Raw genomic sequence first — 18033 nt, 5'->3', positions numbered from 1 at the left:
TCTCAATACCATGTGTTTTTTGCTGCTGACTGGTTAAGTCCTGTCCTCATAGTTTAAGAACTGCAATCCGACCATTTGTGCAGCACTTCCTGGAACTTTGAAGTCTTCTCCGATAGTGATTTCACAATGGCTAGAATTCTTCCGGAAATATTACAGTAATCAGATTTATCTGGGTGTTCCTTTGTCATTTCTTGGGCATCCGCAGGCTGTCCATCTATTAACTTTTCCCTGGGGAGTAAATGTCTCTAGTAGGCTTCTGCTATTTCTGGGTTTCTGGCAGCCTGTAAAGCTCTAGTACAAATGGAGGATACAATACGAGGTACTCTCATATATTCTTTTGAGGTTCCGGATATCTCCAATTCACCCAGCTCTCATCTAATTGTGCTACTTAGTTGTGCCTTGCTTTTTTTGAAAAATGTAATAAACTCCTTGATTCCAAGGTCTGTACTCTGTTATACGATTTGCTAGCTGTGCTCTTCCTCCTTTTTGCTGGACTTATCCACTGGGATTTGTGATTTTTTATAAAAACATTTGTATCGATTTTAACATACAAGATGAGCGATGGCATCGCGCACTCGTCACAGAACACATTTCCATATACAGCGAAACAACATAACAGGATCGCAACCGTGCAGAGAAATATGACCGAATACCATTGGGCCACACTGGTAGACCCTCTCGCCTCATCCCTGGTGTGCCTCTATCGTGTCAGTGCTGCAGTGGAGTGTGTCTCCGAAAGTGGGCGATGGCCTGTCTGGGCAAGGCTCAAGCACAATGCCCCGGGATCCCACCCACTCCCTCCAAATTTTATAGTGTTTTTGGGGGCACCCTCTTGCCGAGTAAATTTGGTGCTCGAGCTCCATGCAGTGGTCAATACCCTTAGCTCATGTTTCCACCAGAGGATCCGATGTGTCTTTACAGGCCCACGCAATATCCTGTTTGGCAACAATCAAACACAGCCAGAGCAAGGTCCTCTGATACCAAGTGCCACCCAAGTCATCGGTGATGTGCAGGAGTTTAGGGACCCTAACAATGGTCCAGCCCAATACTCCAGTCGTCCCAGGACTCCATTCCACAAACAAGAGAGTGTAGGGCAGTGCCAGAATGTGTGGGGTAGATCCCCGGCGGGTCGTCACATCTCAAGCAGTTCCGTGTGGCTATCAGGCCATTCGATGTAGACGTGCCCTAGTAGGATAGATCCAATGAAGCACCTTCAGCTGCATCAGTCTAAATTGGGATGCAAGTACCACTTTCCTGGTGGCCTCCAACGCTTCCCTCCAGTCGTCATCATCTAACTCGCCACGTTCACCCTCCTATGCCCTCCTCACTGCCAACAATGGGTCAGGCAAATTACATAAGAGCATTTTGTAAATCTCGGACAGTTTGTGATCCTTCATGTCTGTGAGCAGAATTTTTGCTTCTAATGGAGAATACTCGGGGATACAGTCCTCCGACTGTATGAGAAGCAACAGTGTGTGCTGAAGTGTAGGTAACAGAAAAACTGTTCTATGCAGCTCATACTTGTGCTGAAAAAACTTCAGCGTCCGACGTGAAAAGCATACCCCAATGTGGAAATGCCTATGGTGTCCCAGGTAGAAAACCCCCATAAGGCCATGACCTGGGGGAGCCTGGACCCCGCATTAGTGGAGTCTCCAACGTTAGCCCACCAACCCAACCTGTGGCCTTCAGTGCAGCCATCTAAACCGCGAACACCTCCCTTGTGGCAGATGGAAGAGTCTGTGGCATGATGCCACCGTAAAAAAGATGCGGAAATTGCTGACAACCCATCTCCAACCCCACCCGCTGCATACGATGGATCATTCAGCACTAGGAGATGCGCCGCACAGTAATACCAGAGCATGTCAGGAGTGGCTATACCTTCCTCGTAGACCGTGCAGTAGCATTTCCCAGGGCTATATAGGTAGGCTCCCACCCCAAATCAGCGTTCTGAAGTGGCCATTCAGTTTGGTGAAGACCCCATCCAACGGATAACAATGACTTTGTAGCTAGTAAAGGAGACGCAGCAGGGAGACATTTTGAAGATAGGAGAGCATCCCAGAAGGGACAGAGGAAGAGTGAACCAGAATTTAACATCCCTTGCATGTCCCTCCAGGTGGAGCACAAGGTTTCTTTCAAATGACTGAGCTGCATGATCAGTGATAAAGACCCCCCCCCCCCCCCCCAATTACTTGATCCCCTCTGGACACATTGGTATCCGCTCTGTCCACTGCATATCCACTGGGCAGAGAGTAATTGTATAAATCGAGGATTTATTTATGTTCACATGGAGCCTGGAGCACGTCCCACATATGCACAAAATCTGAGGGACTTTAATTCCCAATGACTCTGGGTCGCCCACAAACAAGACCTAGTCTGTGTATAGCAAAATTCTGTCATCCACCCCCTAGGTTTGTTGATGTTGGACCGGAAAGTATTTGTTGAGGAGATGGAGTTTCAGGTCCCTTTTGAAACAGGAGAAGGGCGGGTTGCATTGAGGACTCTTGGGAGAGCGTTCCACATCCTGGGAGCGTTGCCAGAAAATGATCGGTACTGAGTGGCTTTCTTTTTCAGTTTCAGAGGAATAAGAAGGAGTGAGTTGGAGCTTCTCAGAGTTCTGGATTTTCTTGCTTTTACCAGTTTGTTGTTTAGGTAGTTGGGGTACGGAGAGTGAAGGGTTTTGTGTGTGATGCAGGCCAGTTTGTAAATACACCTCCCTTCTATGAGAAGCCAGTTGAGGGAGTTGAGAGCTGGTGTGATGTGTTCAAATCTTTTTACCCCAGAAATGAGTCGAGCGGCCATGTTCAGCACTGCCCTTAGCGAGGCTAGGTGAGCTTTTGGAGTCCCTGTTAGGATGGCGTTCCCATAGTCAATTTTAGAGAGAACTAGTGATTGAACTATTGTCTTGAGGTGATTATGGGGAAGAAAAGGTTTCAATTTCTTGAGGCGTTTTAGTGAGAAAAGCGCACCTTTTGCAGGGTTTTTGATGTGGGACTCAATTGATCAGTTCTTGTCAAGGATAATGCCTCGAGACTTAACTGAGTCAGATAGGACGAGGGGGCAGTTCAGGGCATCCAGATTCTTGAGCCACTCTTGGATTGGATGGTGGTTACTTTTTGGAGAGAATAGAATTCATTCCGTTTTATCTGGGTTGAGCATTAAGTGGTTAGCATTGAATCAAATTTGGATCTCTGTGAGAGTGACATCGAGGTGTCAGATGTCACTGGGTGATTTTATTTTGTAATAGATTTGGGTGTCATCTGCGTAAAGGTGGTAATTCACTCCTGCGTTTTTCAAGATGACTGTGAGGGGCTGCATGAAGAGATTGAAGAGGGAAGAGGAGAGGATCAAGCCTTGCAGGACCCCAAGTGTGACTTTTGTTGGCTTTAACAGAGAAGAGTTGATTTTAATTTGTTGCGAGCGGTGCTGAAGGAAGGAGGTGAACCATTTTAGTCCTGTGCCATTAATGCCGGAGCGCCTCTTCAAGGTCTCCAGAAGAGCTGGATGATTTACTGTGTCGAATGTTGCAGATAAGTCAATAAGGATGAGTAGACAGGCTTCAACTTCATCTAAAGCCCTGGGAATATCGTCAGAGATGTTGAGCATAGCTGTTTTGGTGCTACAGCCTTTCCTGAATCCTGATTGAAAGGTGTTGAGGAGGTTGAACTCATCAATGTGTTTGTTGAGTTGGTGGAGAACACATTTCTCCAATGCTTTAGCAAGGAACAGGAGGTTCGAGATAGGTCTGAGGTTGTTGAGATTGTTAGGGCCGGACCCTGTTTTCTTGAATATGGGTTCACCTACTCGTGCAGTAGAAGATAGCAATTTCTATCTACTCTAGGTCACTTTTGTTTTAAGTAATTTTGATTGAATCTTCACGGACGTATCTGGAAATTCAACAGCCACATGGCACTACTAGCCACCCAACATCCCTGCACAGAAACTGTAAGATCGAAACCACAAAGTTTACACAATTGAACAATAAATGATCTATGTGCCAAAGCCTACACACAGAACCAAACTGCCTGAAGCAGGCTGCTATGTGGTTAGTGGTAGAGAAGAGATGCACACAACCTAATTCAAACTCAAATTACCCTAAAAATAACCGCTCCACCCATCACACCCCTTCCACAAGAGAACGGCTGGTTTACTAGCCAGTGACCCACACCCCCATCCTAAAAGATCATCCCTTGGACACCTGTTGGTGTACTGTTTTCTTAGTCACACTGTGACTTCAGCTGGCGAACTAGAAATTCCCTGTTGAGTCCACCTTGGATATACACACATTTATTGTTGAGTAACACTCTTAGTATTTACTTTTAGCAGGTATGCTGGGCATATATTTTGAGGCCTCACAAGTTTGTTTCGAGAGCCTATGAGGCAATGTGGAAGTTACTTTGAAAACCTCCGATTTACATGAAGTTGCATTATTACTGTTTTGGAAACCAAACTTGATTGCAGTACTATTATGTTGTGATAACAGTTGTGGGTTCACATTTTACTTCAAAGGAACTGAATTCTACTGTAAAACAGAATGTTTCTATTACAAATCAGTGGTGATTTACAATTTTTATCACAGAAGCAATGCACATAGCTCCTAGCAATCCATTTGCTAGAGTAAAATACAGATCCATAAGTTCAACTTTTGAACATTTGTGATTTCACTTTCTTTTGTGTTTTTTAGGCATAAAATATGATGCAGAAAAGGAAGAAAAACAATTCATTGAAGCAAGACAACGAGAATTACTACGAATTGAAGAAGCAAAACAGAAAGTGGCGGACCAAGGTCAGTAAGCAGCCACAGCTCACGTTTGTTGTTTGACTATCAATTGAATCACATAACAATTAATTTCTGACTTTTGAGAACAAATTAACCTAGCTATTACGTTAAAATATGTAGTGACCTTCAAATGGATCCCTGTCACGTAGCTGTTTGCTAATCCCTGTAATTTACCTATTTTCTAATCCAGTTTAACGATCCAGGCACCTCCACTGAGACAACTTAGCTGGCTACTGTCAAATGCCCTGCTTTAATTAAAGTATACGACAACCATCTATGGGCTAGGTGTACGACCCATTTTTGTATGCGCAAACGGGTTTGCGGACCTAAAAACATATTGGGCCATGTGCAGAGACTGTTTAGCGAGTCTCAATTTTTTTGCGAATCGCTAAATAGTTTTTGCGAGTCGCTATTTGGAATGGGTGTTCCCTTCCAAATAGCGAGTCTCAAAACAATGTACTAATGTTTTGTGACCGTAATTAGGGTTGCAAAATACTCACAATTACCACCTACTTCAAGTAGTTGCTAAACATATGCAAATGGGAAGGGGTCTCCAGGGGACCCCTTCCCCTTAGCAAATGTATGCGAAATAATTTGTTAAGGGCAGGCAATGGTCTCGGGGACCACTGCCTGTCCTTAAAAAATTAAACTAAAACTTTCCATTTTTTTTAAAATGCATCCCATTTTCCTTTAAGGAAAACGGGCTGCATTTAAAAAAAAAATCAAAAAGCTGCTTTATTGCAAAGCAGTCCCAGATATGGTGATGTGCTGAGCCCAGAAGGCCACCATGCCTGGGAGGGCTGGCATTCACAATGCGCTCTCAAATTGCGAGAGGATCTGTTTTATTACTGAGCCTCGCAATTTGCAACCCTATTGGGAATCGCAAAACAGTGTAAACACACTGATGTACATTTAATTTAGCGCCTCACAATTTGCGCCTCGCAATGTGTCGCAAATTGCGAGGCGCTAAATGAAAGGGTCATACATCTGGCCATATGTCCCTAAAATGCACATAGTCAAAGGAGATGCATTAGACTTGTCTGGTTTAACAGCATTCCTGCTTAAAGTGTGCTGCTCCAAAACCATCGGTCCAAAGTCTTTCAAGAATCTTTCTTTCATTTATTTTCTGCAATTTCGCCACCTTCAAAGTGGGGCTACAAGCTTATTGCTGCCAACTTTTACCCCACCTTCACATTTGTGACGGATTCATCTGCCTCCAGAGCTGTCTCCAGCAACTGATTGAACAAGATGATCCAAGATATTTCCAATGACTTTCTTAGATCTCTATATATATTCTAATATAGCACTCTTCTTGCCCAGTCAACTTTATCGTCGTGACTTAAGTCGTACTCTTCCTTCCATGACTTGACTTGGATCGCCCCAAACCCGGTTCCTCTTGGATAGCTGCCCTTTTAGTATGGCCATCTTTATTTTTTTATTTACTTTCATTCACTACAGTTTACCCTTTCTTTCTTCAGTTTTACAATATTGTATTACTACAACATCTAATCTGTGAACCAGTCCCCAATACTGACTGTTCTTTCCAGTGCTGGTACATGCATTCCCACTTTGTTTCCCGGCTTATTTCTTGTCTGCTGCCCATTTTGGTACCCCATGTACCCTTTTTATTGTTCTTTTTTAGATCTGCATTTTTTTATATTGGACTTCTGGTTTTCCTAACAGCATTCTCTGTATTTCTGTGCATTTCCATATATGATGTTCTGCACTTCTCCTTCAATTATCTTTTTCACCTCTTAAAATAACAGTATTTATCTTGTTCTTTGCTATCACAATTGATATTTTCTTCTACTGTTTCAGTTAATTAGTTTAAAGGTTTGTGCATTCAGAATCACTATTTTTATCATCACCCACCCTTCTTTCCTGTTTTTTTTTGCATCATTAATATTTAAAAGTGAAAATCCCATGATGTTTTTTGGACTGCTGCCACAGCTGGACTTAAATTAAACTACAATATATGCTGATCACTAAATATTAGACGCCCAACAGCCTGTGATGTAATCCTTTTCCATTACTGTGAACTCAATCGAAAGTGTACATGGGCTTTGTTACACACTGCCCGTGGAGAACCATGCTAAAGGACATCCAGTGTGTCTTTGCCATAAGGATGCTCCGGTCAACATTATAATTACCCCCTTATGTTTTATTTGGATTTAACCAACTTTGCTATTTATTTCCTCTGTTAAGTTGACATTACATAATTCTTCAGTTACTCTAGGAGTTTTCTAAAAAGCAACACAGCTGCAATAATCGTATGCCCAGATTTATGCTATACAATTATTTGATTGTGTTGCACATCATAATTCCTATTAGAATAGGATATGATTAGATTAATATCACTTATAAAGCGCCTGGTTACACCAGCAGGTGTGTTGTTGTGCTGAGACTAACTTTTCGGAAGAGGAGGAAGAAAGAAAGGACCTATAGCTGGAAAAGCCAGGTTTCCCTGCAGTAAACTGCTGCATACTCCAGTTTATTGCAGGGGAGCATGTATGTGTCTCTGTGGAGAAAATTGACATTTGATTTGGTTAGCTGATTTCCAATACTTGTTAATTTTGTTTCAGAAAAGCCAAAGGAAGAAAAACAGGACACCTTTGTTGAAAAATTGGTCACCCAGGTCATCAAGAATCTACAATTGAGAATTTCCAATATTCATATTAGATATGAAGATGATGTAAGTGTGTATTGTTTTGCTTGTTCAAATCAGGTATTTGAAGAATGCCTGCGTGTGTAAAATTACATTTGAAGTTTTGAGCAGGGCAGTAGAGACTAAACAGCACCAACAGGGTTGTTTCTTACTCAATACTGTTGGTGGGTGTGAGCTGGCCCGTACAGGGAACCAAAAGCAGCCCTGGCAAATTTTGTCAGACCAGCCCCATACAATTCATAGCGATTGAGTGCAATCAGCAGGCCGGACCACTACAAAGAGGTTTGGAGGTGGGGATTTCCCCCCCAAGAATGTTTGGGAAAAAATTTAAAAATGGTGTATTCTACAGCACATTTTTCACTATATATTCAATTGTATTAGTTTTTAAAGCATAGTAAATGATGATCTTACAGTGCAGCAGGAAATGGCCATCTTATAGGGGCTCTTCAATGATTCCCTCACTATCACCGTCCAACAGTGCCTCACATCTCTCCATAGCACCTCTGTCACATGTATGATATTTGTTTTATAGCACCTCTAATGCAAGTGTAGGGTGTTGGAGCATTTTACATCACAAACACATAGACAATGAATCATACATAGGTACATATGTAAAACAGTGTATAGAAAATGTTACATAAGATAAAGGTGTAGAATTCACATGTCATCCATTCTTGTGGGCATTTGTTAAGAGTGCTTGGTCTGTGGAAGCACAAACTCTGGATTCAGAACGTATCACAGTTCTTAGGGTTGACTTACTAATAAGAACTTATTTCTACCCACACAACCCCTTTTTAGCAAAATTAGAATAGTGAAAGACTAGAACAAAAAACATGACTTTCTAACCTAGATAATGATTGTAACTTATGAACTGCACAGTAACAAAAGGATCTCTGTGGCAAAAGCAGTAACCCACTTAGCTATGCACATAAAATACTTTTCTGGTATCTGCATAGTACGTGCTCTTTGCAGCAGGCATATTAACCCTCTGTGTTGCGTTAGATGAGTAAAAAAAAACACTAGACAGAACTCCAATCTCTTTCCAGCAGGTACATTTATCAAAAGAGTTGTCTTGACAGTTATATTGTTGCCTGAAAACGTTGGATATACAAGGAACCATGAAGTTCTTTTAAAATTGCTGTACTGCTACAAAACAGTACTGCCCCAAGTAACAAAAGCGGCCCCCACCTTTCCAGGGAGACGTCTGATGCCCGGTACGGCCAGTCCTTCCTTGGGTGTGGGTCTTAGATTCCCCAACATGCAACGTGATGAACCCAGTAACAGAGGGTAGTGGGCAGGTTGAGGCAGTGGGGTGGTAATGAAAGGAGTTGAGGGCCTGAATTCAACTGCGAGAGCAGTGCTTCCAAGACCCTTGGCACAGATCGGTCTCGCCTAGAACCCCTTTTGCAGCAGGTCACTGAAGTCATTCTGGCACTGGCCAGCAGTGAGTGACAGGCAAGGGCCCACGGTGCTAGCGCACAGTTTTAAACTGAAGAGTGGCCAGCAACTCTGGACCCTGCCTGCCAGTGCTTGAAGTGGGACGGGGTCTTTAAAAGAGTCATGTCCACAGAAGTATATCTGGAAATCCTTTCTAAGAGGTATGGCCTATGTAATTGAATGCTTGGCTTAAGCCATGTAGACTAAAATCCTGTGCTTCATAAAAGTGGGTCATTTGGCCAGTATTTGGTGCTGGCAATATTTCGACAGCTGTGACCCATCAACCAGTTTACCACAATTACATGTGGCACGCATGCGACCAACGCTCAGTGCGCTGTGCAGAGGAGCCAAGGATTGAATGTGCATGTAGTCCATTGCATGTGGACCTTACAGTCCATTGAAACAAACTGCGAGAAACCCATTCTCTTGGGCTTCAGCTCCAGAGTTCTCAATCATCCCTCATCTGAAACATCCAATCTCAACCTGCGCTCATCAAGACACCTCAAGGAGACTCATTTCTCAGTTTGCACTACACACAAGTCACATGTTACATGAACAAATCACACATAAACACAATATCAAAAAAGCAAATAATCTTAAGGAATGCAAGATGATGTAAAACAAGTGAAATGTAAACAGCCTGCTTTGCAGACACGGACGGCATTAAGGGCTTTTACTGTAATTGTGGAAAAATCGATCTGTGTATTTTCCAATAAAATATAAGGACACAAATAAAAGGCCCGATAGGAAACCAGTTTCAAAGCCGTTTCACCTGCCCTATTGAAGCACTACTGCCTGAACTTCACAGGCTACGAAACTCTCCAAATCAATTGAGTTAAGATTGCGACTGCCACTCCTGGGTTGGTACCCAACTGAGAGATTATTTGGGGGTTGTCCACCCATACACCTCTTTGAAGATAGCACCTAAGCACAAAATATATTGTAACCCAGATTCCCAGTAAAGCCATTTGGTCATGTTTTTGTAGTGACAGATTCTATCATTCCACCGACACAGCTCGTCAGTCATTCGCTATGTACAAATACAGTTTATGTACCTCACCTGGAGCAGTGTGATCTCCGTTCCAAATGCCAAATGTAGAAGTATATACAACCCCCCAAACATCATACTTGTGAAATGCTTGGTACTAGAGGCTGAGAGGACCAGGACACACTTTTGCTCAGCATGTTCTAAAATATATATTTTTTATACCTCATCCCTAAATATAAAGAGGAATTTCTAATTTTACTTGAATTGGATCAGAAACCTTAAGAAATATATTAGGTTTTTCATCACATATAGTGGCTGATTTCCCAGCAAACATTCCTCAAGGCTTCAATTGCTTGCTTGCCTCTGGAATTCTAAAAACATAAGACTCACCCGAAAGAATAACATGTTGTTTCGCATTATGAGTTGGATGTTCGCTGTGGATCTAAAGTTTAATTTGACCCTGACTTGCTTAAAAATCTTATTTGGTCAACCTCCGTTGTTCCTAACATTTGCCTGTTAGCAGCCCCCCTAAAATGATTCAGATGCTAAGAGATGTCGCCCGGGGTGTACATTGGCTTAGACGCATGCAGGCTGACACTGGGTCATGGTTTCGATGTAAGTTTTGTGTGTTGGGTAGATGTGTGCTGCTGTCCTCTGGCTTAGCAGTGCTGAATATTCCATGAGTTTGAAGGAATGTCTGCTTAAAAATTGCTTCTAGAAGGCCCTGGATGGTAAATAAACTGTTCTGAACTTTGATTAATACCCATATTAGCATAAGGTTCACTTTTAAACGAGCTAGTGACTGCAGATTACGTATGTATATTTAAACAAATAAACTAAAGCTCACTCCCAATCGCATTTGTACTGGTATCTTAACATTTCATCTAATAAATCCATTTCATCATAAAAAGCTCTTTGACAATTTTTAGTTTTGAAGTTCACAATTCATTTCCTCAACTATTTTAAGACCTTGAACAGTGTTACTTGGTAATTATTACATGTAGACATTGAAAGGTTTGGGTGGGAGAGTACTGTGTACTAGAGTCATCTATTGCAAACCCTTCCTACAGCATTCCAACTTCAGACACGAAAATGGAATAGATTTTAGTGTGCCCATTGGCAGGGATAGATGGCACAACGTCTTGCTTCTGGGGAGGAAAAGCCCACTGGTCGGTACTACCAAACTCTAAAAAATAACATTGTACATCAAGCCTAATGCCACCCTATCACCAAACACACACGCTTCCTTTGAAACTCATCTGAAGTTTGAGGGACATGTATAGGAGTTATAACTTCTGTGTTTTAAGGAAGCATGTAATACTAGAGGTGTGGGCACAAACTGTCTTTCTGGCTAAATAGGCTCTAAATAACACAAGCTATGGCACCCAGTGACTGAGAATACTACTTATGTTATATGTACACTTTTGATAATCATTTACATTTCTCACACACATGGTCTACAGTGCACCAAACATAACTATAATAATAATAATAATAATACTGAAGTTTATATAGCGCAACAGCTACCTCTCACGGAGGTGTCCCGGCGCTTGGTGAGCAGGGGGTGGTGTACCAAGTGGTAAGAAGGAGGTAGAGATAAGGAAGAAATTAATGATTAAAAAGCCAGGTCTTTAACTGTTTCCTGAAGCACAGCTCTGAACTTTTATTACGAAGAGCCAGTGGTAGAGTATTCCACAGTTTGGCTGCTCTGGCCAAAAACGTTCTACCCCCAAGCCGAGCCCTAGAGAAGCGTGGAACAAGGAGCAAATTTTGCCAGTTTGAGTGTAGGGACCATGCCTGCTTAGAACGGGGGAGTCTTAGTTTGAGATAGTGTGGGCACTTGCCCTGCAGTGCCCGGTAGGCAGGTGTCAGGGCCTTAAACTCAATTCTACTTGCCACTGGCAGCCAGTGCAGATCGCGCAGGTGCGGAGAGACATGATGATTAAATGGTGTGCGTTTAATCAGCCTCGCAGCCGCATTCTGCACCATTTGCAATCTGTGGATCGCATACTTTGGTAGGCCAAGGTAGAGGCCGTTGGCATAATCCAGCCTAGATGTTACCGTGGCATGGTCTACTAGTTTGCGGCAATCTTCGGGTAATAAATCCAGGAACTTTCGTAGGTTTCTTAGTCTGTTTAGGCACCCAGCCGCTACCTGTTGGATGTGAGCAGAGAAAGAGGTCGCCTTCCCATCTCACCCCCAGATTTTTGGCACTAGTACTAGGGGAGGGCGGAGACCCCATTTCAGTAGGCCACCAGAGATCTGGTGAAGGCACTGAGCCTTTCCCGAAAAAGATCACCTCCATTTTCCCTGCATTTAATTTTAGCTTGTTCGTGTTCATACAAATAGCAACATCACGAAGGCAGCCCTTAAAATTGCCAAAGGCCTCCTTTGTCCGCTCTTGGTAAGGGAGGACCAACTGTGTGTCGTCGGCGTAGGAAATTGCTTTGACACCCCAGTTGGCAATTAGGGTAAAGAGAGGGGCCAGATGCACGTTAAAAAGCAAGGGGCTCAGGGCTGATCCCTGGGGTACACCGCACCAAAGAGTTTTGGGTGAAGACGAGAAAGGGCGAAGGGCAACTTTCTGAGAGCTGGCGCTCAAGTAAGACTGTAGCCAGGCCAACACCTTCCCGCCCAGGCCAATGTTTTCTAGTCTCTGGAGCAGCCTGGCATAATCGACCGTGTTGAAAGCAGCAGATAGATCCAGGAGCACCAACATTGCTGATGCCTCTGAATCTAGTGCCCATCTAACCGACTCTGCAACCTCTATAAGCCCGACCGAAAGCCTGACTGTGTTTCATGCAGGACATTGTTACCTTCAATGAAGTGGTTCAGTTGGCGTTGAACCATCTTCTCTAGCATTTTTCCGGGTGCAGGGAGTAGTGAGATTGGCCTGAGATTGCTGAAATCCCCTGAGGCTACAGAGGTTTTTTTTCCAAGAGAAGCAATGTAGCGGGCTTCCAGCAGTTGGGGAAAACTCTGGTATGAAGGGATGAGTTCCAAACATGGGTGAGTGTGGTTACCAGGGACTGAGATATCACTTTCCAGAGTTTGGGGGGGGCAAGGATCATCAGGAGCCCCCGATTTACACTTTGCAATCTCTGCTAGCGCCTCCTGATGCATGATTGGAGAGAAGCATAAGAACGACAGAGCCAGCGCTCTGGCCACAGGTGAATCTAGCCTCTCTGTCGCAACAGGGGCAGAGAAGGTGTCATACACCTTTAAGATTTTATTGTAAAAAAACTTGGAGATGTCTTCACACATAGCTGGAGTCGAAGACACTTCAGTCTCAATTGCTCTTGGCTTAAAGAAGGATTGGACTACATTAAAAACGTATTTGCCCGAATGGTCTGCTTTCTGAATGAAAGATGGAATAAATTCTCTTCTAGCTCTTTTTTTGGATTTATGTAGATTTTTCAAGGCCTTTCTATAGCACGCCTTAGTTGCGTCATTATACTTTAGTCTCCATTGTCGTTCCAATCTCTTACACCTGCTTTTTTCTGCTTTAAGTGTCTCTGAAAACCACGGGCCTGAGGGGGACTGTCTGCGTGATAGCATCATTTTTGCAGGTGCAACGTTCTCCACCGCCGCAGCAATCCAATGATGCATTGCCAAAGCATCTCTATTTGGATCTGAGGTAGGTGCAGGTAGGTCTAAAGCTAGAATAGGACACAGGGTTTCAGCTGTGAGATTGCTCCACTTCCTCTTCAGGGTGGGCCGTTTTCCTTTAACCTGGCTAGGGTTGCCCATTTTTATTAGAAAGGAAATCAGGTAGTGGTCTGACCAAACAAGGGGTTGAGGTGTCTCCGGTATAGCATTCTGAATGTTGGAAAAAACTAAATCTAGGGTATGGCCTGCCCTGTGTGTAGGACCCGAGATCATTTGTACTAAGTTGGCAGCTGCAAGTGATGAAATAAATTGAGCTGCTTGAAGGCAGTTGGGGTCATCCACATGAAAATGAAAATCCCCAAGTGCCATTAAGTTTGCATGAGCTAGCGATTTTTCTACGATAAAATTGCAAAGATCATAAGTAATGTTTGCTGCACAGTCCAGTGGTCTATAGATAAGCAGACCAGCTAAAGATACCCTAGCATTAATCTGGAAACAAAAATTTAGCCTCTCAATACCTTGTAGGTCGAGGGTACTAGAGTAAGTCAGTTCGCATGATTCTTTAAAAATAATAGCCACTCCGCCCCCTCTTTTTTTACCCTCCCTATTTGCAAAGCACATTTTAAAGCCAGGTGGAGTGGCTGAAGTAATAGATGCCATCGTATCTGCGTTTAGCCAAGTTTCAGTTAGGAACATGGCGTCCCAAGATGATTCCATGAGGGTCAGCCAGATATCGTCGGCATGCCTAGGGAGGGATCGACAGTTCATAAGGCCACCCCTGAAAACTTGCAATGCTCTGGGTGGGAAGTCTTTGAACCTCTTGGCTTGATATGAGTTAGATTAGTTGGAATTGTTTTGTCGTGTGTTGCAACGAAGCCCTGTCCGCATAACGGGCAGTTAGATGGCTAGCTCATATTTGCCAGATCTACTTGATGTAATGTGCAGTAGTCATCGGTATTACAAGAGAGGCAATTGGTGGGAGGAGTCGCGTCCCTCCATACAACCAGCACTAATGAGCAATGACAGACGGGGAGCGTGATTTACCTGAAGGTATGAATGTGCAAAAATAGAGCAATTTAGATTATAGCAGCAATGAGTCAGTAAAAGAATTCTAAAAGTTAATCAAAAGTTTGTGAAATCAACTTTCCCTTAAAAACAGGCAGTATGAAAAAGTGCAAAACAGAGCACTTTAGATTTTTTGGCAGCAGTAAAACAGTAGAGGAATCGGTAAGTTTGTAAATCAACTTTGCACACAGCACACGCGTTACTCTACTATGAATAAACAATTGGGTATCAACAATCAGTGTCCACAATTCCTTGAATATGACTAATTAACATAGGTTCCATTACACCACTGGTACCACATCATTCCATGCCAATTAGAGCTCTGGTGCTTGGGGAATGTTTCACTCAGGAGCCTTTTTGGATGGCATCCAGACTCTGTCATTGCTGAAAAGCCCTGCCAATGCAGGGGAAGAATGCATGGTATGAAAAGGTCTCTAATATATAACATCACACAACACAGAACATATAACATTATGAAACGTAACATAACATTGTGACACCAGTGTGGGGCTAACTTTATTTATTCCTTACTCTCGAACTACAAAAATGCTGTCTTCTGCCCATCAGGTTCATATAACTGTAAAGCATGGCACATAATATTTGAACATGGTTGCCATTACTTTTTATGTGTTAAACCGCCTTTGCACGATGCAAATATTCTTAACACATTTCATTTTTGTTTCTGTTGTTTTTAGATCACAAATCATGACTACCCATTGTCATTTGGAGTCTCACTTCAGAATCTCAGTCTGCAGGTATTTTAGTCTTCATATTCAGACATTGTTCTGACTTCTTTAATTTGTTTCCATGATGTAATACTTTAGGGAATGTCATTATGAAGAAAAAAAAAATATATATATATTACAGTTAAGCAGCCATATAAAATGTTGTTGCATAAGTGGGAAGGATTGGAATGTGTTTTGTTAAGGCTGCCACTACCTCATTCATCTTGGTGGTATACTGCAAATTAATTCTGCATCCTGTGCTGTGGTAGTAACCTTGCTACACTAAGTTGCTCATCTCTCTAATTCCAGACTGGTTTACACCATTGCCTTATGTACCAGAACCAGAACATTCTAAGTATTCTACTTAGCCTTTGAATTCAGAAGCAGACCCATTACTGTTTGCAGTGTGAATCCTTTCTGGATTCACATGCTGTGCATTATTCTGCCATCTAGGGTTGGGTCCAGAATGATCTTTTCTGTGGTGACACTGGCTCCAGCTCCACCATTTCCAGGCACACTTGACATTCATTCTCCATCCTCGCTTCTTAGTGGCTAATCTGTTAACCCATGCAACTAGATCCTCCAGATGTCCTGAATAGGAGTTAGGACACTACGTGGGAGCCTGTGTCGTACACTCTGGATCCCTTCCAGCAAAACATAGTCTGAGGCCTAACCATTTGTAGATCCTAATTGTGGAGGCTACCTGCTTAACACCACATTATATTTACATTCTTACCCTCTGAATAGTCTTATGGTACATAATGTGATACTGTTTCCCGAAGAACCTTAGTTTTAAGGTGCTGTTTCACATTACCATGAATGGTGCACCCGCCATTGTCTAAGCAGTGTGTCTGACTTACCATGTCTAAGCAGTGTGTCCTCTCCTTCAAAGTCAATAGTTTGACCAGGTCCTTAGGAAACAGGGAGGGCATGTGGACACCACCCTCTGTCATTAGTTTGCTGTGAAAATAATTCCCAAGTATAAAACTGAAGTTCACTATCAGCGTGTTGGAGTCACATCTGACTTCCTCTCAGACGTCCCCCTTCATCAGAGCTGTTCTGGACACGTTGCAGTTTTGGGCCTATCTCCCTGAATGGCGAGTCCAAGATACTCGGACTATGATATCGATGTTTCAGCTTCTATTCTGGATTTTTGTGAGACTGACTCTGAGGCTGCTGGGCTTCATGGTCTCTTGCATCCTGCTTGTGAGACATGTCCGCTGCCATATGCGGACTCTGCAATGGGACCTGAAGGTCCAGTGGGGGCAACATCAGGGAAATCTCTCAGACATGCCAGACCCCTCTCCCTTTTTCAACCAGATCTGACAGTAGTGACAGATGCGTCTCTCCTGAGATGTGGTAGCCATCTAGAAGAGGTGGAGATCAGAGGCCTTTGGTCTCCAGCGAAATCTGAACTCCACATCAGCCTTTTGGAGCTCTGGGTGATCCAGCTGGCATTAAAAGTCTTTCTACCCTCCATCAAGGGAAGACTAGTGCAGGTGTTCTCGGACAACACAACCTCCATGTGGTACTGCTACAAACTGGGTGGGGAGGGGTTGTAGACCCTTTGTCAAGAGGCTCTGCATCTCTGGACATGGTTGGAACATCTTGGCATTTCTCTGGATGCTTTTTGTCTTTAGTGGAGCTTAGACATCCTGTACGCCTTTCCGCTCATACCACTCCTTCCAGAGTTTACAAGAAGATCCAGAATGACTGGACCCAAGTCATCTTATGGCTCCAGACTGGGCTCTGGGAGTTTGGTATCCCAAGCTGTTGAACATGGCCACTGATCGTCTGATACGTCTGCCCCTTTGGAGGGATATCCTGTTGCCGCAGCAGGGGAGGGTTCTCCACCCGAACCTGTCAACACTCAGCCGTCTTGCGTGGAGATTGAGCAGCCACAGTTGTCAGCCTTCGACCTTCCACCCTAAGTCTGCAATGGTATTCTGGCAGCCAGACGTTCTTCCACAAAATCTGTATAAGTCTGCCATTGTGGCAAGTTTGTGGCATGGTGTGCAGAACAGCAGGTAGACCCCCTTTCTGCTCCCATTTCTCAGGTTCTTCTTTTTCTTCTTTCTCTTGTGCAGCAGGGCTCTGCTCTGGGCATCTTAAAGGGTTATCTTTCTGCTGTCTCAGCCTTTCTGCGGTTGCCTGACCTGCCATCCCTCTTCAAATCCCCTATTGTACATAGGTTCTTTAAAGGTTTGCAACATAAATTTCCTCCTTCTCCCTTTAACATGCCTCAGTGGGACTTAATCTCGTCCTGATGTTGCTGATGTGCGCTCCCTTTCACAATTGTCCTCTCAGACTCGTTACCATCAAGACGGCCTTTCTGGTGGCAATAAGCTCTACCCGTAGGGTCAGTGAGCTTCAGGCTTTGTCATCCAAGCCTCCATACCTGAACATCTACCCAGACAAGCTGGTTGTATGAACTACAGCTTCTTTTCTGCCGAAAGTCATCTATCCAGGTAATGTAGGCCAGTCCATCACTCTGCCTACTTTTTACGCTCCACCACATCCCTCTAAGGATGAAGAGCGACTTAACCGACTGGACCCAAAAAGAGCGTTGTCATTCTACCTTGACCACATGAAAGAGTTCTAGGTGGACGACCATCTCTTCCTGGGATTTGTTGGATATGTGGAAGCAAAGAAGGGAAAGGTTGTGCAGAAATGGGCCATCTCCCAATGGATTGTGCTCTGAATTAAACTCTCCTATGCATTGGCCAAGAAGCAACCTCCTGTTGGTTTGCGTGCTCATTCCACCAAA

At 43.6% G+C, this 18033-nt stretch overlaps 1 protein-coding gene across 4 annotated transcripts in view; it reads left to right on the top strand.

Annotated features, from left to right (window-relative positions):
* Positions 1-18033, top strand: part of VPS13A (vacuolar protein sorting 13 homolog A) — a 2146181-nt gene that overhangs the window by 129686 nt on the left and 1998462 nt on the right. For all 4 annotated transcript variants that reach the window (XM_086961343.1, XM_086961342.1, XM_086961345.1 and 1 more), the window contains exons 5-7: positions 4682-4783; positions 7360-7469; positions 15237-15296. In XM_086961343.1, coding sequence (XP_086817469.1) covers positions 4682-4783; positions 7360-7469; positions 15237-15296 — 272 coding nt within the window. The remainder of the gene's footprint in view (positions 1-4681; positions 4784-7359; positions 7470-15236; positions 15297-18033) is intronic.

This window comes from Lissotriton vulgaris, chromosome 3_1 (assembly GCF_964263255.1).
Source record: "Lissotriton vulgaris chromosome 3_1, aLisVul1.2, whole genome shotgun sequence".
Lineage (NCBI taxonomy): Eukaryota > Metazoa > Chordata > Amphibia > Caudata > Salamandridae > Lissotriton > Lissotriton vulgaris.
This window is presented reverse-complemented; position numbering and strand designations above follow the sequence as displayed.